The following is a 24,504-nucleotide window of genomic DNA, read 5'->3' as shown; positions in this document are numbered from 1 at the left end:
AATGAAATGGAGGTAGGAAAGAAGAAAAATGGCTGGATTTGCAATGATCTAAACTATAATTTGTAACTATAGTTTGTTGAATAAAACAACCCCAGAGCCATGGTGGACCATGCTTGCATATAAAACACCTGCAATTCAAGCAAATCTCATTGTAGCTTATGTGGTGTGCAAAACAATACAGTATGATTTCTTCAACTTTCACACTTCGTTTTTGCACAGTTGTCAATTTTATCCCATGGGAATCACTGCCAGGAGGGGAAAGTGTGGATTTATCCTTTTTCTTTAACAACTTCGGTGAGAAAATATGTCAGTTTATGCTGATTTTAATTCTTGCAAAATTGAGATCGTTTGCAGTGAAAAACCGCAAACAAACCCAGCACAGTTCCTAAGTGCAGAAGACCTATGGCGGGAGAGCTCTGTGCACGGCTGAAATGTCTGCATGAAATGACTGGAAAGCACCAACACGGGAGGCGCCGCCTCTCCTCCTTCCCGTTCCTGGCTTCTCCGCCGGCGCCGACTGTTCCCATCCTCGGGCATCACGTCATTGTCAAAGGGGCTGGTTTCCTCTGTGGAGGAGGAGGAGGAGGAGGAGGACCCCGCTTTCCATCAGCACCAAGGAGAGCTCCTCCCGACCTTTTCTTCCCCTGTCGCCATTCGTCCGGCTTTTGTTGCTTTTTTCTCTGAACCATCCAAGAAGGGGGCTGGAGCTAATTTGGGGAAGAGAGAGAGGAGGGAGACACTTCAGAAACATCCGCTCTTGGGGGAGGTTGACCCAACGCCTTGTTTTCTGGGGGAAAATAGGGAGAAGAGGAAGGGGGAGGGGAGGGGGTGGGGAGGAAGAGGAAGAGGACGAAGAGGAGGAGGAAGAGGTAGCAGTGACACCACCCGGGCTATTGAGAGCATCTTTCCCCTGGATGGAATCACATTGTATCCGGTCTACCATGGCGCTGGGGTTGTCCTCCAAGAAAACCTCTTCCCGGAACATTTCAGTAGAAAGGAAAAACCTGATTACCGTCTGCAGGTAAGAGACTCTTTCATTGTGGGGGTGGGAGTGGGGGATGGAAGCCGACTGAATAAAAGGGAGTTCACGCATGCATGTTCCCTAAGATAAAGATGGGACGAAGGCCAGATTAGTGGGCAAGGTGGAAATGAAAGGTGACATTTCTCAATATTTTAATTCTATGTTTAATTAAAAAATTGAAAAAAAAGAAGTCTGGTAATGGCAAAAGGCTTACACAAGGTTTCACATATATTTTACATAGGTAGTATGAATATTCAGTGCTATGGGGGTAGGGGTAGAAAAGTTAAAAGGTGAAAATATTACTACATTGAGTGATAGAAAAAACAATCAGGGTGATTGGAATTCAAGAGACCTAAGATGGCAGGCTAGGTTGGGCAAACAAGCAAATTAAAAGTAAAAAAAAAGGGGAAGGGGAAAAACAAATATCAATGGTTGTGTAGACTCCCAAAGCACTAGACATTAACAGAAGATGGGCCACACTATTCATCACTCCACTCAGCATAGTCAATGGACATGTTAATTGGGAATGAAGTGAGGTTCAGTCCAGCACATCCTCCATTATGTTTTCAGCATATCAAGTTATGGATTAGAAACTCAAAGAAATTATGATTTCCAGAAATATATCCTTAATTAAATCTGTAGACTCTAACAACCTAGGAGGTTCTCCCACATGGCCAGTAGACTTCAGGAAAACACCATACATTATATTGGCCTAGCTATTTTCAGACTTGAAAACCTTATTTTCATTTGCAAGGTGATCAGTTAGCTGAGACAGTTTCAGACTGTCAGCTGGAATTGAAGCTCCAGGGCAAGGTGGAAAATTCTGGTAGACAAGAGAAAGGCTTTGTGTAATTATCACTTGTGATGGTGAATTGCTGCCCTTTAGAACTGAAAACATCAAAATTTGAATTCCATAAAGAAAGAAAAAAAACAGGAAACAAAGTCACAGGGAGCCCTTTCAATATTGGAATCTCTTTTATACCATTCTTTTTCTCAAGGAAAAGGAGCTCTCTTGGAAACAGTGTTGACAGAAGAATGCTATGGGCATCCATTTAGGGAGATATGAGATCTGGGAAGTGACATCACTGTAGTGCAGTAGAAGGGACAGGAGGAGAAAAGGAGGAGGAGTGGGCAGCTGCTATAGCAACAATCTTCGTTTTCAACAAAGGCACTGAGCAAAAGGTGGGAGAAGAAGGAGAAACCTAGTTTCTTCAACCTATCACAATAGCATGCTGAAGCAGAGAGAAGATAGTGCAGCTTTTGTTGGAAGGTTAATGTTTTTATTCAGATGGACTTGCTTAAAATAATAATAGGAAAAGAACAGCTTGGGAAATAAAAGCAGAAGAGACAATGGGCTTCTTCTATTAGAATGAATTCCATATATCTGACACCAAAGACTAGATGACCACTGCTTGTCTGTCAAAGTCAACTACACAGAAAGAGGAATAAATGTGAACAACCATATCTTGGAATCAACCAAAGCTTCATGCCTCTTCCTTCCTGGGGTTGGCCAGAATTTGATGGCCTGCCTCCAAGCACCCTATACCTTTTATTCAACAGGGTGACAGGGAGACTGTGCTTTTCGTTTTCCCCAATGAAGTGAAGGAAGATCACCTTAACAGACTTATTTTCAGGATTGAATGGGGTTTTTAAAATACACAATTCTGTTGCTTTTGGAAAGCTGGATGGAATGTTGATCATTCTAACTTTCTGAAAGGAGCAGAGGTGGAGAAGATGGAAAATGGGGAGCTAAAATGATGAGAACAGCTTTTTCCAGTCTGTCTTTCCAATATTTCCAGCCAGCACAATTGTTGACTAAAGTATAAATCACAACCCATCTTTCTTAGACAAGCAAACATCAATAATCAGGGCTTTTAAATTTAGGAGGAGGAAATAAACTCTGGGTGATGGATGTAAATCAATATTATTCACACTGTTTTTAAATACAAGTTTTCATGGTTTCCACTGAAGAAAAAAAAATCTACAGGAAGCATTTTTGTACGCAAGCTTTTGGTGCTATGCTCTTTTTCTTAATTTGTATAGTGCTTACATAAATTAGAAGAAAGAAAAAAGAGTAGATAATCTTGATTGATAAGATCCAAACATTATCAGCAAATATTTAAACTGACCATAATTCTATTGAATTTAAATAAGGCCATCTTCTAGCTAGTTACACATAAGGCTAGTCATATGCATAACTCTCTTTTTGTCCACATGACAGACATATTTGGTAACAAAAATACCACAGAAAAAATATTGGCATACAAAGTGGAGGAGAGGCTTTGTGGAGAATCTTGAACATGTACTAATTATTTTTCCTTACCTTTGGGAGTCAATTCTGTGAAAAGGCTACATTTTGAATGTTGCATTAAGGAATGAGAAATTGTGATACTCATTAACACTATCCATCCTTCTCTTCATTTTACTTTTAAAAATAAGTATATATATATATATATATTAAGAAACTTGATAAATACTCGAGTGATAAATTAATCAGCAACATTCAGAAAGGTACTCTTTGAGCAAATTCAGCCAAACCACTGAAGATAAATTACAGGATTATGCTTCACTTACTTTGACATGGTAATAATCTATATATATTTTTTTAATTTCCATTTATATCCCACCCTTCTCCGAAGACTCAGGGCGGCTTACAAGCTTAGCAGTAGCCTTCATTCTATGTATATGCCTGCTTATTAGGGCTTTCACACACACCCCAAGCGGCATTATTACAAAGTCAGCTTAATTGCCCCCAATAATCTGGGTCCTCATTTTACCTACCTCGGAAGGATGGAAGGCTGAGTCAACCTTGAGCCTGGTGGGATGCGAACCTGCACTAATTGCAGGCAGCTGGTGTTACTTAAGGAGGCATTAGCCCACTGCTCCACCAAGGCTCTGGGTGACAAGATGCCTAGGAGTGGATAGATATCACTATCACTTTTTTTCTAAGTGCATCTAACTAGTTGCTATCTGAAGAAAGAGAACTGAGTTTTAAAGAGAATTCGGTCAGATAATCCTGGTGTTATTATTTTCAGTCTTCAGGTAGTTCACAGAATGTAGAAGTTTAGAGATGAATAAAAACACTCATTGCTTTCTGGGCTGTGCAAATCTTTCATATCAGCCTGGAAAAAGATGAAGCTTCTCTAATATGAAAAGAGATGCTTCACGCATGTTTCCATATAATTTTAAAAGTTTAAACAGCTCTGGTGCTTATTTTGAATCACTTAAAACATATTTTCAATTAGCTTTCAGTTCATGATTTCATGGAACTTTCAGGAATATTTTTTTCAGGAATTGCAGCCACAGCATAGGTAGGAGATCATGAAAAGCCAATTTAAAAAATGATTAAGTTGCAAAGGCTATGCAAAACAGGCAGAAAAGCAAACAGCAAGGGACAATCTGAATGAGTTTAATGCCAAATGCATCACAGGAAGCTAACTGTCAGTAGATCAAGTAATCTTTTATATTGTTTTGAATCAGGAGTCTTTACTGATTGATTGATCCTCATTAACTGCCAGCTCCAACAGATTTTTCAGGCATACATTTGTACACAGCTGCTCATTTTAAGCTGGGTTGAACCAAAAAGCTTTTATGAGAGTTTTGGCCAATTAAGAGATCAGGTTAGCAACTAAACTGAATCCAAGGAATAATTGAAGGAATCAAGAAGAATGTTCAGTTTTCCAAAAAATTTTGGAATTATCAATTGATATTAGCCTTTATTAGACAGAACTGACTAATTTCAGGTGCATATTTAATGGAAAAATACATTATTTTTATTACTAAGCATTATGAGTTCCTCTTTGCTTTCTCAGAGTTCTAATTTTTTTGTGTGAACTTTCAATGAAAAGTCTACAACCTAGGGTTGATTTTCTAATTCATACTTGAATACTTAGCTAAGTAGCTGCAAAGTTTGTTTACAGACTATAATACTTAATTATTACACAATGCATTTAATGTTGTATAACATATGCAGTTTGAGCATCAAACAGAAGCAAAATACATCAAAATACAATACACTTTAATTAAGATATAACAGCAGAAGTTGTAAAATGCAGAAAAGTGAAACATTAAGTAAAAGGTATGTTTCTCAGACTCCTGAAAGCGAGGAATTCTTTATGTGAACTGTTTGTACACATACTTTGCTTTGCATTTAAAAGAGTTTACTTTTAACATATAGAGAAATAGAAATTATCTGCCCTAACAGAATTCTAATTACTATCATTCAAAGATATGGAAAGGTTTTCTGACTGGTGGAAAGCCAGCCTAGAGTGGTGATTCATGCAGAGATGCTATTGGTAGCCACTTCTGAGGATAAGTAATTTTTTAAGAGGGACCAATCACAGATGATGCACTATTGCCCAGCATCCAAGAAAACTTAGAAAAAATATGGCCAGAGAAGCGAATCATATGGAAATGCAACAGCTACTCTATTAACAACTTAATTTGTATATGATACCAATATCCCAATATTAATTTGCAACAGAGCACTTAAGCAGTATTTATATACTTAGAGATGTGGCTATAAGTCTCAACAGATTTATGTCAGAAACTTTTAAGTATTGCTTAATGCATTGCTGCTTAAAATCATTAGTAATAATAATAATAATAATAATTTTATTTATATACCGCCCTTCTCCCGAAGGACTCAGGGCGGTGAACAGGGCAAGAATAAAAATACAAAGTTACAAAAGTTAAAAAAGAATTAAATATATGCCCACTAAAAACAGTAAATACAAATATTAAAATAACAATAAAAAACCCCACCAATCCCCCATCAGGCCAGGCCGGCTTGTTCAAATAAGAATGTCTTTAGATCGTGACGGAAGGAGCGAAGATCGGGCGCCATCCGGAGCTCAACCAGTAACTGATTCCATAGCTCCGGGGCGGCCACAGAGAAGGATCTCCCCCTGGGGGCCACCAATCGACATTCTCTGATCGGTGGCACCCTGAGGAGGCCCTCTCTGTGGGAACGCACAGGGCAAAGGGAAGTTGATTATTTGTTATAGTAGGTATAACAAATAATTATTTGTTATAGTAGGTGTAGCAAATAATCCATTCAATAATTTTCCCAAAGCTGGATGCTTGATAGCAGTACTATTGAAACATAATACATTTGCAAGAAAATCAGTAATTAAAAATGCATGCCAGGAACACATTGAAATGATTATGTTTGTTCCAAATAAGGACTGGTAGAAGTTGGACTAATTCAAATTGCCCTCATTTTACAGGAGAAAAACAAAGAAGCACATAAATATAGGGAAGTTTAGAATGGTCATCTGTCAAGGATAAATTATTCCAATATGGGAGGAGATGAGTTTCCGGTACCTGAAGCCTGACCCAGTGCTCTCTCTTTCCCCCATCCCATGTGCTTACAAAGTCCAAGTTATCTTTCACTAATCTGAACAGCACTTCTACCCCTAGGATCCCCAATAGAAGTCTCCAGCTCTCCATTTCCTAAATAGCAGGATTTTTTATGACCAGTGATTAAGGCAGATTTTTTTTAAAATGCAAAACTACATTTCATCATGGAATTGTGATTGTGGAAGACATGAATGATGTTTCTAAAAGCTGTATTTGCTGAGCAAACACATGGGAACAACAGGCTATAATGAGTATTAGTGTACAGGGTCAGAACTACCTCATTAAGGCTTAGCCCAAGGTTTCAGCTGCTACTTTTTGAGAAAGAATCAGCCCATTATGGAGGAGGAAGAATTTTGTCTTATATTTGTATTTTACAAAGAATTTAAAAAGCTGTACCTGGTGATATGGCTTCTTTTTCTCATTTAATTCTGTTTATGTTTCCTTTTTTCATTCAATTGTAGATTTTCTGTGAAGACTTTATTGGAAAAATATACGATAGAACCCATTGATGACTCATCAGAGGAGTTTGTGAACTTTGCTGCAATTTTAGAGCATATACTCAGCCATCGTTTCAAAGGGGATCATGGTAAGTCAAATAAACGTATCTTGTGGATGAATAGGATGGTGGTGGTGGTGCTAATCTGCATCACAGCAAATTTTATATGAGGAGCTAAGCAAAAACTGCCAAGCTTATGCCTGACTGCTTAGCCTATGCCTGACTGATGCCTGTATAATGTTGAGGTGAAACAGAGATTTCAGATTCCTTATGTATCCAACATAAGGTCAGATACAAAAAAACATATAGAACAGAATCATAGAATGGGATTCGTAATGTTAAGTCTCCTGATGTCAATATATCTAATCTGAGGTGTCCAAGACTGAACTTAAGCACCTTTAAAAACCAATGGTTTGATAAAACAGTAGTTGGTCTGCATACCCCTCATTATTACTCACAATACAATATAAACTTGAGATATGTCTCAGTGCAATATAGTATTTTATCCTACTGCTTGGTAAACCGTTAACACTGTTTACTTCAAGGTCACTCTTATCAATCCAATCTGTTATATAAATAAGAATTATTGCTTTCTTAAAGACTGAAGAAATTATGTTATTATGATTGTCAAGAGATAACCATTGAATGTGATGGATGGATGGGTCTAGGAATATAAATGAAATCCTTCTGTATGAAACCAAAGGTTAATTCTATTCATAATTTTGTGTCATATATAGATCACCGATTAAGCAACCAGGAAGTTCTAATGGTTATCTTATGGCCCCGAATATTTAAGAGTTTAAGCAAACAGGCTAACTTCTGCAGTGATCCTTTAGCCAAGAATATTTGTATTAATTATTGTTATTTATATCCTACCTTTAAGTCCTCCCATGATAGTCAGTTTGGATAAGATGCTGAACTATAAATGAAGAAACTAAATCCTTGTTCTCTGTTAGGCATAAAAGCTGGCCGGATAACTTTGGCCCAGTCATTCTAGATGAGAGTGTTATGTACTCTATCCTGAATTGTACAAAATAAAAATAGGATATAAATGCTTAAAGGCAAATAAAAACAAATATTTTTATTTATTTTTAAAGAACTAAAACTGTTCTATACACTTCTTTCTGCAAGGCAGTTGGTGGTGGGAGTCCTGTAAAAGAGGTGAAAAGAGTACATCTGAGTAGGCTTCTAAGATAGTTATCAGCTGCCTTGTCCCCTTTCCATGAGTCTTCCCAAGGGATGGCAGGCAGTAACTGTCTCATTGTGTATAATAACAGATGTGGGAATGACCATGTTTGCTGGTGCAACTTCAAAATCCACCTTCTAAATAATATCTGAGATACAATTAGAGTTAAGTATATCTGACTTTGACATTTATACAAAATGCCCATTCATCCTAATTGTTATAATACTATATGTGTTGTATTTTTAGCAATCAATCAAATTGTTTTGTGATTCCTGTTGTAGCTAACAACTATTTTTCAATATACTCTGAGATCTACCATTAGAGACAGACCTGCCTTCTGATGAACTCTGATAAAAAAAGTTAGTCAAAGTACTTTATATTCATCATAGACTAGACTAGATTTAGAAAGTTTTAATACACTAGGGATGTTGAAGGAATGTGAATACATAAAAATGTTAATGTGCTTCTATTATAGATTTAAGATTAGACTCCTTAGCAAGTAGCAACTAATAGATAGCCATTCATTATTGATCAGTATTGTCTGCACTACACTACAAGTCTTTCCCCTCCTTCCCTCCCTGCTTCCTCCTAGGTCCTGCCAGTTGGTTTAGCTCTGATGGACAACGTGGCTTCTGGGATTACATCCGCCTGGCATGCAACAAAGTCCCAAATAACTGCGTCAGTAGTATTGAAAACATGGAAAACATAAGCACCTCCAGAGCTAAGGTCAGAAGATCTCAGGGACTGAGGGAAGCCCTGTTGGACCACCTCTGGCATTACATATAGCTAAGTGGTCACTTCAGGCAAAATATGTTGGCAGTTGTGAGTGGCAGCCAGGTGTGTGAAGACACAGCTGTTCATGCTATACAGCCTGCACCACCTCTCCAAGCTAACATGTTGGAGAGGATGAGACATTCTGACTTTCTAAAACATATTTATTAGGAAACAGCATTACTTGATGTTACAATGGGAACCTTCACTTGGTTGTCATCCAGCTTTCCTTAGATTTTCCCTAGCTATCTTTACTTCGAGTACAGATTCAGGTTGAACTAGATATAAATCTGTACATTTATTATAAACAACTTTTGTAGTGCTGCCTGTTGTAGCAAACTTTCTGTTTTAGGGCCGGGCGTGGATTCGTGTGGCCCTGATGGAGAAGCGCATGTCTGAGTATATTGCTACAGCACTTCGGGATACCAGAACAACCAGGTAAGAACATCTGTGCTTGTAGCAAATAGCCACACATCCTTTTCCTTTCCTTTTCCTGATGAAGTAGGCCTGGAGTCCAATTTCCTAGTTACTTTCCAAACCAAAATTACAACTATATGGAGGAGCTCATATAGGCCCACACATCCTATCAAATAGGAAGGAAAAAAGTGTCTGTGTTAATAAATGTAAATACAGCATAAACTTAAGATACATGTAATTAGTCACTGCAGAATTTCAAAAAGTGGATTCCCATTTGCAAAACTTGTACTCAGTATTGTTGAAAGAAAAATCTTCATCAGGGTCCAATCCAAGCTGAGAAAAAACAAAATGGAGACTGCTTTAGAAAGAAGGGTGGAGTTTATTGAAGAGGAGAGCCAGACAGAAAGATGGCTCTAGGAAAAACTGACCACATATAGCAGAGAGTGATGGGTTTTTATACCTTCTGGGGCTCTTGAGGTTGTTTCCTGTTCCTGTTTGAGGCTTTGTATTTCCTCTGTCATGCACTTTGACCTGAGTCTGGGTATGCCCTTTTGATATTGGTAAATTAATCCTATTATGTCCCCAAAGGTCATGTCTTTTAGAGTTTGGCTGGGTGTGTGTAGATTTTAGGGGTCTTTGTCTTCATAATCTCATCAGCTTCTAGCTTCCTGGCTCCAACCTTCCTGAATAGGATTATCACATCTGCATTTCTAAAAGCTGGCGTCTGCCTAGTTTCTGCTTGGGGCTATAAAAAAACTGGGCTTGCTTTTCTGCCTTTAAGCTCCTTTGGGGGAATATATTCTGTCTTTTTAATATTCCTCAAAATATTTTCTTCTCTGGGTGACCTCCCACAATCCCCCCTTTGTGCCGTATAAGTGTGGGTAACACAGTTTTACTAGCACAAGATTAAAATGTGATCTGGTCAGGAAGACTTGATAGGCACTTCTATGGGGCTCCAGGATGTGGGAAAACAAGCTTTTAAACTGTTAATGCAGGAAAAAAATGGGGTGGGGGGTGGGGAAAACACTAATAGAGGCAGCAGAAAAAGATCCTTGCAGAGGCTCCCAAAAAGGGGAAGCCTTTCTACCATGAAGATCTAAAAGTCAGGGCAAAAGTTCTGTTAGGCGGAAAATAAATTTATAGAGTCCAATATTCTGTACAAATTATTTTCAAATGTTGGATGTCACTTTGAGCTTCCAGTCAGGTTTGCACATTCCTCAAAACTACACACAGCCATGTTTGCCTCAGTACATAACCATTGGCTGCCCATTTTCAAGGGTTGTTTTCTGTCTTAGCACATAGTTCAGTGCATCCAGGTTTGTGATGTCCAGTTGAGCTTAGCCAGGTTTGCAGGCCAGTTTATTAATTTTTCTTAAATTGCACACAGTGAGCCCTAGGACTACCATTCTGAGTCCACCAGTGCAACATATTCAGGGCTTGGGTTTGGAGATCTCTTTCCTGCTACCTCCACAGTGAGAGCATATGAGTTGCAAATCACCTGACAGGCCTGGTTCCCTCCCCCTTGGAATTTGCAGGAGGTTGTGTATGCAAAGCTTTAATGCCACAGAGCAAGAATCAGGCTGGAGCTTTACTGAAGCTAGGTGAAAGGGATAGACTCAGTGTGATTCTGAATGGTGTGTGTGCATTTGTGTATGTAACTACTTATACAAAACAGGCAATACAAGCATCCTGTACAAATTTTTCCTCCCACCAGACAGAAGTCCAAGGTGTTCAGTACTTGCTGTGCCAACCATTTCCAAATGCCATCCCTCCATAAATACATTCAAATGGCTTATTACAATACAAATGAGGCAAGAAAGAAAACCTTACAATGAATTTCTACCCTCCTCCACGGTCTTTCCCTGTTGTCTTGTGAGGCTTCACATGGGGGCCAATGGTTCCAGGATTCCTTCCTTCCTCTGCAGCTTTCACAGACTTCTGGGGGGATGGTAGGACTTGGGAAGATCTGTTCCACTCTGGTTGCATGGTGGCTTTCTAGGGGATGTCTGAATTCAAACCCAATTCTCTGGCTCAAATGGATGGAGGCAGCATCTGGGTCAGTGTGCTGTGCTTCCAAAGGTTGTGGGGGTAATCTGTGCAGGGCTGAAAGACATAAGAACAAGGTCCCATCTCCCCTTTCCGGGTGGACTCTCCCAGGAGAGGCTTTGCTGATCATACAAAGGCATGGAGAACAGAAGATAAGAAATGGAGAAGTAGAGGCTTCCGGTCTGTGCTCGCGGCACTGGCAGATGTGCATGGAGAGCTTCTTTCCCCACTGCCCGGTTTCCTCCGTTAGGAGATCCTGAAAAGGGTTGAAAGTCGCCCTGGAGGGGTGACGACCATAAGGAGGCCCTCCGACTGATTGCGGAGGGGTGGTAGCCCCTCCATTTGATCTGGAGCAGCTCCTCTGGAGCGACAAAGAAAAGGTCGGTCATCAACATGGCCGACCATCAAGCCCTACCAGCCAAAAGCCAAAAGCACTAACAAGCATGACGAAAGCGATGTGGAGGAATTGGGTGAGACCCTACCTTTCTTATTTCCCCAACTACTTTCCTGTGGGAGCATTTTGAAATTTTCCTCCCCCCACTTTTTGGAAGAATGGCGTCTACCTACTTGGGGATTTAAAGTTTTGAAAAGAAAAAGAAAAATATAACTAAAATTAAATAATTTAAAATTGAACTTGCTCTTTTTGGACATTTGAGGTCCCCAAAACTTCTTATTTGTATGGGGACCTACTACCCTATCCATTTGCTAAGCTGAAAAAAAAGAGGAAAAGTCTAAACTGGATAAAAGACTAACTTGAGCTTGGAAAAGGATTCTATATGCTACTAAGGACATCTTGTGGTGAAGCCTGGTACTTTCTACTGTGAGACCTGGCTACAGACTAGCTGTCCTTGGCATTATCTAAAAAAGATAAGAATTTGAAACATCTGGCAGAGAAAAACTCCCAGGAATAGTGGAGGTGGACATTCACTGACTTTTATTAAAAATAGCCTCCACTAGAGAACTATCTGTAAACACCTTAGAAATGGAGGAATACTATCCACAACTTAATTATAAACTCATCCTTGAAACAATCCTTGAAATTACTTAGCAGACAAAAGCTAGATTGAAAGACAAAGGTGCCAGCCTAAACTTACAAAATGAAGCCCTGATTCCAACTAACGAATCTACAATCCAAAAATCAACAAGAGGAAGAAATTAATACCAAGACAGAGGACTTTAAAGAACAACAAGTACAATCTATTGAGAATTTTGATAGACAAACCCTGATCTCAACTATAGAATCTGCAACTCAAAAAACAACACAAACTGAAGAAATTACATTAAGATGGAGAGCTCTAAAGACTTACAACCACAACTCACTGAAAACTTAGACAACTATACAACACTGGATATGACCTCTCACCCAAGCCAGATGGAACTGGAAGAAGAAGAAGACCAGTCTGAACTGATAACAAATACACAGGCCCAAAAAACAGAAACTTGAACTATTAGAGCAGCAATTTAATGACTACAAAGGGGCTGGTTCCATTGAAAAATTGACAACTGGATGGTCTCCCTTGATACAAATAACATGTGTAGTAATGAAGGGAGATACATCTGAGGATTTAAAGGCACTAGTATGGAAGCCTGTCTGACACAAAAAGAAAGCCAGAGTTAGATTTTTTAAAACAAGGTTTTTCTTTCTTTTTTTTATCTAGAATGGAAGAGCCTTAATGGGTCAAGGGAAAACTTTGAAAGATCTTATTTGATTTAATATTTAGGATTTAGACTTACAATGGAAATTAAAATTACCTATTAGAATATAGTTTTGAATTATAATATGGAAGTTGGATTGAGATAATAACGGATACTTTACTAATAAGGGATGAGGTACTAGGATTACAAATAGAATATATTTGTGAAATATATTTGTGAAATAAAATAAGAATGTGTCTATCTATGTAACTTTAGATATGACAACCATTACTTAATGAAATAGGGGAAATTTGGGTCACCCAAAACTTAAATACTATGGATCTTAAAGGCTAAATTGAGCATTGTAACTAAAAATGGGTAAAATTTTAAAAAAACAACAGGATATGATAACTATAACTAAAATATATTGATAAATATCTTAAATGATTGTGGTATAATTAGAAATATATTAACTTGATTGTGACATAGTAATTATGAGAAACAGAGAGGAAATTTTTAGATGATTTAACCTGAGATAGGCACAAATGATTTTGTTACTGGACTATTGTTTACCCAGTCACCACGTTGCTTTCTAAATATTTTGATATTTTAATGTAAAGTTGGAAAACTAATAAAACTTGTTTTTTTTAAAAATGGAGAAATAGATGGAGGGGGAGGGTAGTTTGTAGGCAGAGTTTGAAAAGACATTACTGCAGTTGTTAAAGAAACGGATAAGCAGACAAAATGGGGACACCACAGATGTGGACGAAAGAGAGGCTGGATTCTGGTAAGAGAAAAATGAAAGGTCTCACTTCTGAAATTGAACATTTGCAACATGGTAAAGAGGACTTAAGGACTTGCAACTTGAAAATGCTGGGCATCTTGAGAATACTGAAAGCTCTTAATAATTTTAAAAGCCTAATATTTTAAGGTGTGCAATTTACCAGGGACTGGAGAGTCTACCTTTATATCTGTTTTCAAAATATTTTAAACATCATGACAGCATTTTGCCCAGCACTACCAATGCACATTTTAGATAAAAACACCACATTAGAAATTGAAAATAAATGCTTATGTGTTCCAGGATTAGTTCCATAGTAGTTTCACTGATTAGTGATAGGATAAGAAAAGTAACTTAAGAAGATTATTTTCCTATACAAGCAAACTTGAGCTCATGAGGCTCTTGTAGGTAGACATACCTCATGTTTCAGGAAAAGGATAGACAGATAAAACCCATTTACAACACATACAGAAAATGCACAAATACAACTTTTTCCTCTAAATGACCTTAAAACATTCCCTGATGACAAGGGAAGGCAAAAGGGAACTCAATTATCTTCACTTCATTCTATTTTGTTAGCCAGACAAAATAAGAGTGAAGGTATTTTCCCTTTGATGGCTTTTTTAAAGCAGATTTTTTAGCAGAATTTTAAAATTCTTTTCTCGTTGGATTAGAGTAACCTAACAGTTATATTTACTTACACACAAAGTCTTTCACACACACACACACACCAGGAAAATGAACAGAAAAGGAAACAGAACTCTTAGTTTTACACATCCTGGTCATTTCCACCATAAATCTCAGTTAGCTCAAATTAAGGAAAGCACAAATCTTAAATATGTCAAGCGGTTGCATAGAAAGAGAGAAAGAGAGACAGAAAAAAATCACTGTTCCTATATTTTAATTTCCTTTTTCTTTAAGTACCTTTATTTAGCCAATTTGGTTTTTCCTGCTTCATCCCTGAGCAGAGTTCACTCCTGCATAACTTGCATGCATACTTCTTACTCATTCCCACCTGGGCAGGCAATTTGCCCTGACCCAAGGTATCCATTAGCCTTCTTAAAGGAGACCTCAATGGGATCCTAGATCCTGAGCTTCCCATGCTCTTTCCTACCATCTGTAATGAGACTACAAGGCTTTCTCCTTGGTCCCTTGCAACCTGCGGAATACACTGCCCGTGAAATACACTGTCCCCAACAGGTGGAGGTACCTCCCAACCTGTGGTATCCCCTCAGTTTTTCAGACAAATGGCTTGGGAGGACTCTGTTCAGAGTACCTCCTTTCCAGAATAGGGCTCTGCTCAGTGATTCTTAGCTAATTGCCCAAATCCAATTCTCTCACTTACTTTTCCATTCCATTTTGACACAGCCTCTTCCTTTTTCCCTAACAAAAGGTCCTGTGCTCTCGCCAAACCCCCATGCTTTCCAGAGTGTCACTTGAACAGATCCTTTCTGTGGTTAGGAAAGGCCAGAGACAGCAAACTCCGACTGTGATTGGAAAAAAGGTCTTCTCAGTCACACATATAGACATACACACATTTCCCTCGATCCCCTGGGCTTTAAAATTAAAATTTAGAGGTACTCACCTTCTTTCCAAAGCAGCCTTTGAGCTGAAACTCTTTATTATCCTTGCTCCAAATGGCCAGGGCTTGGAAAACCCATCCACAGATAGAAGGGGTCTGCTGCTGGCAAGATAGGGCTTACCAGTCTCAGTCCATTGGAGAGGTTACCTTGGAGTCCCATCCGGGTTGCCAAATTATTGAGAGAAAAGAATCTTCACCAGGGTCCAGTCCAAGCTGGGAATAAATAAAATGGAGACAGCTTTAGGAAGAAGGTTGGAGTTATTGAAGAGGAGAGCCAGACAGAAAGATGGCTCTGGCAAAAACTGACCATATATAGCAGAGAGTGATGGGTTTTTATACCTTCTGGGGCTCTTGAGGTTGTTTCCTGTTCCTGTTTGAAGCTTTATATTTCCTGTGTCATGTGCTTTGACCTGAATCTGAGTGTGCCCTTTTGGTATTGGTGGGTTAATCTTATTATTTCTCCTGTCCTTAGAATTTGGCTGGGGGTATGTAGATTTTAGGTGTCTTTGTCTTCCTAATAGCTTCCTGGCTCCAACTTTCCTGAATGAATTATTATATCTGCATTTCTAAAAGCTGGCCTCTGCCTAGTTTCTGCTTGGGGACAGGGGCTGGGGCTGGCTTCTGTCTTTTTTAAAGATCTTCTCTATTATTCCTTTGTGGAAATATATTCTGCCTTTTTAATATTCCCCACAGTATTCTTACCACAGTATAGAGTGACTCTGCTGTTGTTTTTCTTCTTCAATATATAGTAGTCATAAATGAGTTTGTAATCTGGAAGTGCAAGACAATTACTCTCAGCTCTTGCTGGAAATCTGTGCAAGAAGCTCTTATAGTGCAATATCTGGCACTAGCCCAATTTTTGAATTACTTGATGCTGACCTCACATAGAGAGAAAGCTGTACCTAATGCTTTGCCTCTAGGATGCAAAAATGCCTCATATTCAAACTGTTGACTAAGTGGGTTTAAATGTATTATACACATCAGAATTTTTGGGTGGCTTAGAAATATGTTTTTTTATTAAAAAGTTTTACAATACATTTTATCTTTAACAACAACAAAAAACCCCTCCCAACCCCCTCCCCTCCCACCCTCTTCCCCCTCCCCAACCCTCCCCAACCCCTCCCTCCCTTTCCCCCCCCCACTTCCCAGAGCTGAATACAGGGTATAAAAATACAAACGTTCATAATCTAACTTACCCAAACAATCCTAAACTATTTAAACTATCGCACTTTAACTCATATAGATAAGCTCCAAACATATATATATCTTTTTTTTTTTTATTGAAAAGTTTTAAAAAATACAATTTTCCTTTAAGAAACCCCCCTTCCCCCTCCCTCCTCCCCTCCCTACCTCCCCCCTATCTCCCCCCCTCCCCCTCTCCCTCCTCCCTCCCCTGCCTCCCCCCCTCTACTTCCCCTCCTCCCCCCCTCCCCCCCCTCCGACTTTCCAGAGCAAAATACAAGGTATATATCTAAAAAGCAATCATAAACAATCATATACTAACAATTATAAACTCTAAAATCCATCACTCTCTAGCTTATATAAAGTAAACCAATCCTTAACAATACTAAATATATATAAAAAACTAAAATAAAAGAAAACTAGCATCATTCCCATCTATGTTCTTCCACATTTCCCTATTACCTAAACATATTCTCATTTACACATCACAAACACCTATCCCTATTAACCTCTCTAGCCAAAATAGACTATAATAGATAGTTCTTACACAAATTAACCCGCATTAACCCACAAAACTTTCTTCCTCTTCCTCTGTAATAAATTGTCCATTAATTCCAAATTAAAGTTTCTGTTACCATACATATCATCCCAAAACTTTTAAAAACACAACTACCACTTGTCTATAAGTATATTGTGGAAGTTCCATAGATTTCTGCTGGTCTTATTTTTTTGTCTTTTTTGAGCGTTTTAAGGCAGCACGCGTCACCCTCTGTTCTCTAATATCATCCAAAAGAGTTGCAGCTTGAACTCCTCCTGTACCCTTCTCGTCTATCAGTCCATCTTCATCCTCTTGATGTTCTCCTTCTCCAGATCCCTCTGCAGCTTCCAGAAGTGTTGATGGGGTTACATTTAAAACATTGTTGTAAAAGTCATGCGCTTGCTTCACATTACCCAAACAGTACCTTTTGCCATCATACATGAAGCTCAGCCCAGCTGGGATCTCCCATCTGAACCTTATATCCCTTTGCTTGAGCTCTTGCACAAGAAAAATAAAATCCTTCCTTCTCTTTAAAATCTTTGGAGGAATTTCTTTTAGAACCAAAACTTCTTGACCAGCAATCACAACTTTGGTATCATAGGCAGCTTGTATAACTTCATCTCTAACTTCCCTTTTTACAAAATAAACCACCACATCTCTAGGCAACTTTCTCTGTTTAGCAATCCACGAATTCACACGAAACACTTTGTCCATACCTTGTTTTACTTCAGATGCTGGATGATTCAATACCCCCTCAAAAGCCTCAGAAACCAGCTGCTTTAAATCTTCCTTAATATTCTCTTTTAGGCCTCTAATTCTCACAGCAAACTGCATCTGGTAAAATTGGGCCAGACTCTGTTCAGTATCCATTTTGTCTTTTAAATCTTCAATTTCCAAAACTTTTGCTTCTAATATAGCATTCTTTTGAGTCAAGTCTTGCACTTGGTCATCCAGCACCTCCACACATTTAGCAACTTTATGCACTGAGGACAAAATGTCTGCCTTCATCTCTCTAAGTTTCTGTTCCATCCTTTCTTCCATTCTCTGCTCCAATTTCTCCAATTTCTCCTCCATCTGTGCAAATTTAGCACCCATTGACTCCAGAATTAACTGGGTATGTCTTTCAAGATCCTTCGAAGTCAATACATCAGGAGAATGCAACGCCTGCAGTAATGATTGTTGTTGCACCGGAGAATTTCCAGCACTCCGAAAAGTTCTAGGGGGAGGTTTAGCCGCCATCTTTTACTTACAATTGTGACGCACTTTCACTTTAAGTTTTAAGCAAAGTCCATCAAGCTTGAGAGTAAAATAAAATAATCTTCTTCATCTCTTCATCTTTCCCTCTTGTACTGCTCTGCCTGCTCTTTTCCTTTCATAGTCTCTCCTTCAAGCAGGGATGGTCGCAGACGCCTGGCTCTGCTCCATAAAGTCCGGAGCAGAGACGCTAGCCAGCTGGGAGCAGCCCAGGCTACGGGGGAGTTCAATCCTTCAGCCGCCCAAGCTCCAAGCTCAGGCGGCCCCGGAGAACTCAACCCCCACCTGGGGGCTCACCCCCTCCTCTTCTCCCGAGGAGGGGGCTTCAAATTCGCCCGAACAGCTGATCGGCGCTGTTTCGGGCGAAAAATCACACAGCTGAGCTGCGGGCAGCCCGGGAAGGCTGTCTCCGGCGCCACGGAGCCACCGGAAGCCGAAACATATATATATCATATCAATAATTATTCAAATACAAAATAATACTTTTTAATCTAATACCCAATAAAAACAATCACAGATAAAACAATTTATATCAATTTTCTAAAACTATTCTTCTTCCAACTAGGCTTTAAATTCATACTAAAACCAAATTTATACAACCTTTCCTTCTCCTAATATATTATACAACTTAAAATACCATACATTACTTTCCAAACTTAAAATTTTTTATATAATCACATCATTCTTATATTTTCTATTACCTATTCCATTATTACCCATAAAAATATTACAAGTTAACTTTCATCTATAATTTTTCCCAAAATTGCACCAAAACATATCACCAAGTATATACCAACCATACAATATCCACCTTCTTATCACACCGTAACTATACGTACCAACCAAATAACAAATCATAACCTACAAAATATCAGTAAGCACTACTACAAATCTTCCCAATTAAATTTTCATAATCATCTTAAAACTAGAGCAACATAAAATATTACATAGTTATTTTATAAGGGTGAAAAGTATATCCCCAAGTATTTAGTCCTTCTAACAATTTTAATTCCCATAATCCTTATTACATTATTATCTCCTGCAGTTCTGCAACTAAATCTTCAGGCTTGGTTCATTCGTCCAGAAGCAGCACGCCTCTTCCAATTTCTGGCCTTCTCCAGTGGCACTGAAATTTGATCCACTCCTGTAGCTTTCACATCTGTCTGTATTAGCCCTTCATCATCTTGTAGATTCTCTCTGTAACGTTGAGACTCTCTCTCACCTTTTTTCTTTGTAGATTCCAGAAATGGTATGGGGGCTGCTTTTAAAATATTACTGTAGAAATCACGTGCCTGAATCACCGTAGTAAAACAATGCCTCGTACCTTCATAGGTCACCACCATACCCACTGGTATCTGCCATCTAAACTTGATATCACGTCGTCTCAATTCTTGTGTCAAAAAAGCAAATTCCTTCATTTTTCTTAGAATTCTTGAAGGGATCTCTTTTAAAATCAGAACTTTTTGCTCAGCAATTACAAAATCAACATTGTAGGAGGCCTGGATAACTTCATTTCTAATCATTCTCTTTGTAAAATAAACCACCACATCTCTGGGTAATTTCCTTTGTCTTGCAATCCAAAAATTAATACGAAAAATTTTATCTATATCTTCCATTATTTCATCCGCTGGTCGTCTCAGTACCCCCTCCAAAGCCTCAGAAACCATTTTCTTCAAGTTCTTCTTAGGATTTTCTTTTAAACCTCTAATCCTTAAAGCAAACTCCATCTGATAATACTGTGTTGAGATCAAATCATAATCAATTTTCTCTACCACATTTTCAGTTTCTGTTATTTTTGCTTCCAGTCTAATATCATTTTGAGTAAGATCTTCCACTCTTTCATCCAAATTCTCAATGCATTTAACCATGCCTTGCATTGCAGATATAATGTCTGCTCTCATTTCTGTTAATTTCTCTGTAATTAGCTAGTTTTTCTGTTAACTTCTCCTCCAACTTTTTATCCATTATCTCAGCAAATTGTTGCATTTGCTTTTCTATAGTCTCTTGCAACAAATTCTGCAAATCTTTTACTGTAAAAGCTGATGCAGATACAGGTGCAGGGGACAATAAAGTTTTCAACGAAGACTGCTGCACCAAAGCAGGAACTTTAGAAGATATAGCCACCATTTTCACCCTCTATTGTTAACTACGCACTTCCACTTTCGAGCTCAGCAAAGTCCATTGAGTTAAAGATCAAAACACCATCTTCACCAAAATCTCCTGCATCGCTCTGCCTGCGTCCTCGTTCTCAAAAGTTCTTCCTTGCTAGCAGGGATGGTTGCGAACGCCCTGTTCTGCTCCAAAAAACCCGGAGCAGAGGCGCCTCGCAGTCTGGAGCATGCCCAGGCTTCAGGGGGGCTCAATCCTTCAGCTGCCAAAACTTTAAGTTCTGGTGGCCCCGGAGAGCTCTACCCCTACCTGAGCGCTCACCCCCTCCTCTTCTCCAGAGGAGGGGGCTTCCGAGCCACCGAAACAGCTGATCAGCGCTGTTTTCAGCGGCTCTACGGAGCCACGAGGCTGACAGCCGAAGAATGGCTGCCTCCGGCGACGCCTTGCCATCCGGAAGTAGAAGTATGTTGATGCTGTCTGGTGGGATTGGACTTGAGGAAGCCAATGAATCTGTAAATATCTCTTGGTGTCTTTCAAGCTCCTACCTGATCTAAGTTTTTAGTCTTTTGGTTGCAGTTGGCAGGCTGCAGAGGAAAGCATCTGTCTTTAGCTTAATTTTTAAGAACACGTCTGGGAACCCAAATCATCCCCATATGCTTTTCTTGAAGAATAAAGTAGCCGGCTGCTGTGGCCAAAGGAGTTGGTTAAGAAGTACCCAACTGTCTAGAAAAAGAACAAAATAAAGCAACAGTTATCAGAAGTTTCCTGTGAAAAGAAGGATGGAGGCAATGACAGGCATTATTTCAGTAAAGTAATATTTTATAAATAGTTTTGACATGGGATGACTATCTGTCTATATGCATTGTGTGTATTCCTTTCTGCTCTAAGGGAGGAGGATGTAAATGTACCTATTTTGTTTTTTTCCATATTTGTAATACAGATAGCCCTTGAGTTCCAAAAGTTCATTTAATGAACATTCGAACTTACAACAGCACTGAAAAAAATTACATATATCCATTTTTCACACTTACAACCAATGCAGCAGCCACATGGTCACATGATCAAAATTTAAATGCTTGGCAATTGACTCATACTTATGACGGTGCTGTGTCTTGGAGTCACGTGATCCTCTTTTGCAAACTTCCAACAAGCAAAGTCAACAGGGAAGCCATACTCACTTAACAACCATATTACTAATTTATCATCTGCAGTGACAAGAAAGGTTGTAAAATGGAGCAACCTAACAACTGTCACACTTAGCAACAGAAACTTTGGGCTCAGTTGTGATTTGAGTCGAGGACTACCTGTAACAGCACAGTGGGAGATAACAATTCCCATATCTTTTTCCACATTTGTCCCTATTTAATCAACAAGCCTCTCTTTTTCCTCACCTCTCCCTCTAAAGGAGATTTTACGATGATGGAGCAATAATGCTGCGAGAAGAATCAACTGTCCTTACAGGAATGCTGATTGGCCTCAGTGCTATAGACTTCAGGTACATTGATGCCCTCTATTTTAATCATTTTTGTCTGGATAAGCACTGTTAACTTTAAGTAAGTATTGTGTCTTCCATTATACCACCTTTGAATGAACTATATTTTATTGCCTTTGCAGATTAAATTAAATAAACAATATTGTGGTATGCATGTGCCCAACTGATATTAGAACTGTGATACAGCCCTAAACTATCTATAGCAGAGATCCCCAACCTATTTTGCACCAGGGACCAGTTCCGTGGAGAGAGGTTTTTCTGTGGCTTGGAGGGTGTGTGGTTTTGTGTGTTGCCTATATCTTGTGGATGGGGCTCTGCTTGTTTGTGCAGACCGGTAGCTGCCAGTGCCATAGCCTGGTACTGGTCCACCGACCTGGGGTTGGGGACCCTGATCTATAGTATAAGTGCTCCAAAGACAGGGAACTTTAAATAACTTAATCCAATTTTTATTTGTTTTAGTTTCTGCCTGAAAGGGGAAATTATGGATGGTAAGACACCAGTGGTTATCGACTATACTCCATATCTGAAGTTTACACAGAGGTAATGGGTTTTCCTAATGTTGCCTTGTGTCATTAGAATTAGGCTATAAAGCAAAAGGTTCTCCAAGGCTAATAATGTATGCTTGATTGTTCAGAGTTTAAGATATGCATGTTTAATTTAAAGGGGAGCCTTCCATTAAAAAAAAAGTAAGAACACATTCTAAACTGGGACTGGCTCCACATGTAACATAGACTTGTGTCGCCATCATCATCATCATCTTCATCACCAATGGAGAAGGTCCTCGGTTTGACCATAAATTTGCATAGGATGAGAGGGAACAAATTATAAATGCCCTGCATAGTAACAAGAAAAAAACCTTTCCTGTGAACATAAAAAAAAATAACACAACAGATAGATGTATTAACATTCTTTTTGGAGGTTGATTTTTTTTAATGGGAGTTTTCAGAATGGCATTCTTGGGACTTGAAATGATTAGATATATCTATGTAGGCCAGGTATGCAAGATATTCTTTGAAAAAAAAACCTTTGGAAACCCCTCAAGGCATTCTTATTAGGATCACTAAAATATAGTGTTGCTGTTTGTAAACTTGAAATGGACTCTAGCGTGCAATTATGCATCCCATTTCAGTAACTTTTTTGCAGTAAACTTCAATCTCTCTAGTTACGATTACCTAAGTGATGAAGAGGAGCGGCACAGCCTGGAGAGCAGTACCAGTGAAGAGAGCTCTCCGGACCATCCGTATCTGCCCTTAGTGACTGCAGAAGACAGCTGGTACATTAAATGGCGCAAGATAGAGCAGAAGTTTCGCATCGTCTATGCACAAAAGGTACCTGCAGTTCAAGCATGAGCATAAGACCCTCAGGGTCAAACCTAAGCCTGTCATAAAAGCAAGATGTCTGAAAAGGCACGGAAATGTTCAGAGTTGCACATCTGAGACTGGAGTGAGATTTAGAAATAGTGCTCCAACCTAAGAGAGAGAAAACTGAGGAGCCCTTCCTGTGCTCCACAGAACTTCTAAAATCAGCTGTTTTTGAAATTAGAAAACAAAAGAAAGAAAGAAAGATTTTCCAGGAGAGGCTGAGAATTTAATAGGTCTGAATAAAACTTCCACGGGAAAGACATGGAGAGGGATTTCTACATGACTGCAGCATAAGGAAAATCTTTGCTCTTAAGATGTACTGAGGAAGAAACTTCCCATTGAGAAAAGTCAGATTCAGGGTTTTTCTCTAAATTGGTGATTTCAGGTATATTGGATGGCGGGCAGTGTTTGGTGACAGTTAAAGTTGTAGCCCAATATGATTGAAGATTATCAGATTACAGGAAAGTTAGCAATAGGTTAAGATAGTATCTGTTCAGAATCTGTAACCAATTCAGGAGTTAAGTAAAGTATATTGAATTATATATTTACCTTACCAAAGAGACAATTCTTAATATATGTTTGGTTTCCTCCTCCTCCTCTCAAGGAATACATCCAAGGAACAACAGGTTATTTATTTATTTATTTTGAAAATTTGTATCGCCGCCTACTCACACACGGCAACTCATGGTGACTTACATCAATAAAAAAAACACCTTATAAAAAATAAAATAACAAGAGGAAAAATAAAATAATAACCCCCCCCCACCTTCCCCATCCCAGCACACATTAAACTAGCTATTTGCTGGTCTCTATCCAGCTCTGAAATAGGACGCGGTGGCTCAGTGGGTTAGGACGCTGAGCTTGTCGATCAGAAGATAAGCAATTTGGCGGGTCGAATCCCGAGTGCCGCGTAGCAGAGTGAGCGCCTATTACTCGTCCCAGCTTCTGCCAACCTAGCAGTTCGAAAGCACGTAAAAATGCAAGTAGAAAAATAGGGACCACTACGGTGGGAAGGTAACAGCGTTCCGTGCACCTTTGGCGTCTAGTCATGCCGGCCACATGACCACGGAGACGTCCTCGGACAAACGCTGGCTCTTTGGCTTTGAAACGGAGATGAGCACCGGCCCCTAGAGTTGGAAACGACTAGCATGCATGTGCGGGGGAACCTTTACCTTTATCCAGCTCTGGGTTCCCCAGATCTTCAGCACCTTCCGGAAGAGTTCTAAAGTGGGGGCCAGGCTAATCTCTGAGGAAATGATGGTCCAGATAGAG

At 39.2% G+C, this 24,504-nt stretch overlaps 1 protein-coding gene and 1 long non-coding RNA gene across 4 annotated transcripts in view; one reads left to right on the top strand and one right to left on the bottom strand.

Annotated features, from left to right (window-relative positions):
- Nucleotides 1-568: 568 nt before the first annotated feature.
- LOC310649644 lies at nucleotides 569-21,050 on the bottom strand. Of its 3 annotated transcripts, XR_014494272.1 has the most exons (8): nucleotides 20,925-21,050; nucleotides 15,300-15,509; nucleotides 15,060-15,201; nucleotides 11,083-11,355; nucleotides 9,485-9,585; nucleotides 7,755-8,212; nucleotides 6,779-6,920; nucleotides 572-707 (listed from the first exon to the last, which is right to left on the bottom strand). It is a non-coding gene; the product is annotated as an uncharacterized lncRNA (long non-coding RNA). The 3 variants fall into 3 exon arrangements; XR_014494274.1 differs by lacking the exons at nucleotides 15,060-15,201; nucleotides 15,300-15,509; nucleotides 20,925-21,050 and having other exon boundaries at nucleotides 11,083-11,695; XR_014494273.1 differs by lacking the exons at nucleotides 6,779-6,920; nucleotides 15,060-15,201; nucleotides 15,300-15,509; nucleotides 20,925-21,050 and having other exon boundaries at nucleotides 569-707; nucleotides 11,083-11,695.
- Nucleotides 704-24,504, top strand: part of RUNDC3A (RUN domain containing 3A) — a 31,458-nt gene continuing 7,657 nt past the window's right edge. The window contains exons 1-7 of the mRNA XM_083378248.1: nucleotides 704-1,021; nucleotides 6,844-6,968; nucleotides 8,657-8,790; nucleotides 9,188-9,273; nucleotides 21,785-21,874; nucleotides 22,331-22,411; nucleotides 23,034-23,199. Of these exons, the coding sequence (XP_083234374.1) occupies nucleotides 915-1,021; nucleotides 6,844-6,968; nucleotides 8,657-8,790; nucleotides 9,188-9,273; nucleotides 21,785-21,874; nucleotides 22,331-22,411; nucleotides 23,034-23,199 (789 nt within the window). The 5' untranslated portion in view covers nucleotides 704-914. The remainder of the gene's footprint in view (nucleotides 1,022-6,843; nucleotides 6,969-8,656; nucleotides 8,791-9,187; nucleotides 9,274-21,784; nucleotides 21,875-22,330; nucleotides 22,412-23,033; nucleotides 23,200-24,504) is intronic.

Source organism: Vipera ursinii (genome assembly GCF_947247035.1).
Source record: "Vipera ursinii genome assembly, chromosome: Z".
Lineage (NCBI taxonomy): Eukaryota > Metazoa > Chordata > Lepidosauria > Squamata > Viperidae > Vipera > Vipera ursinii.
The sequence above is the reverse complement of the archived record's forward strand: the minus strand, read 5'-3'. Positions and strand labels throughout refer to the sequence as shown.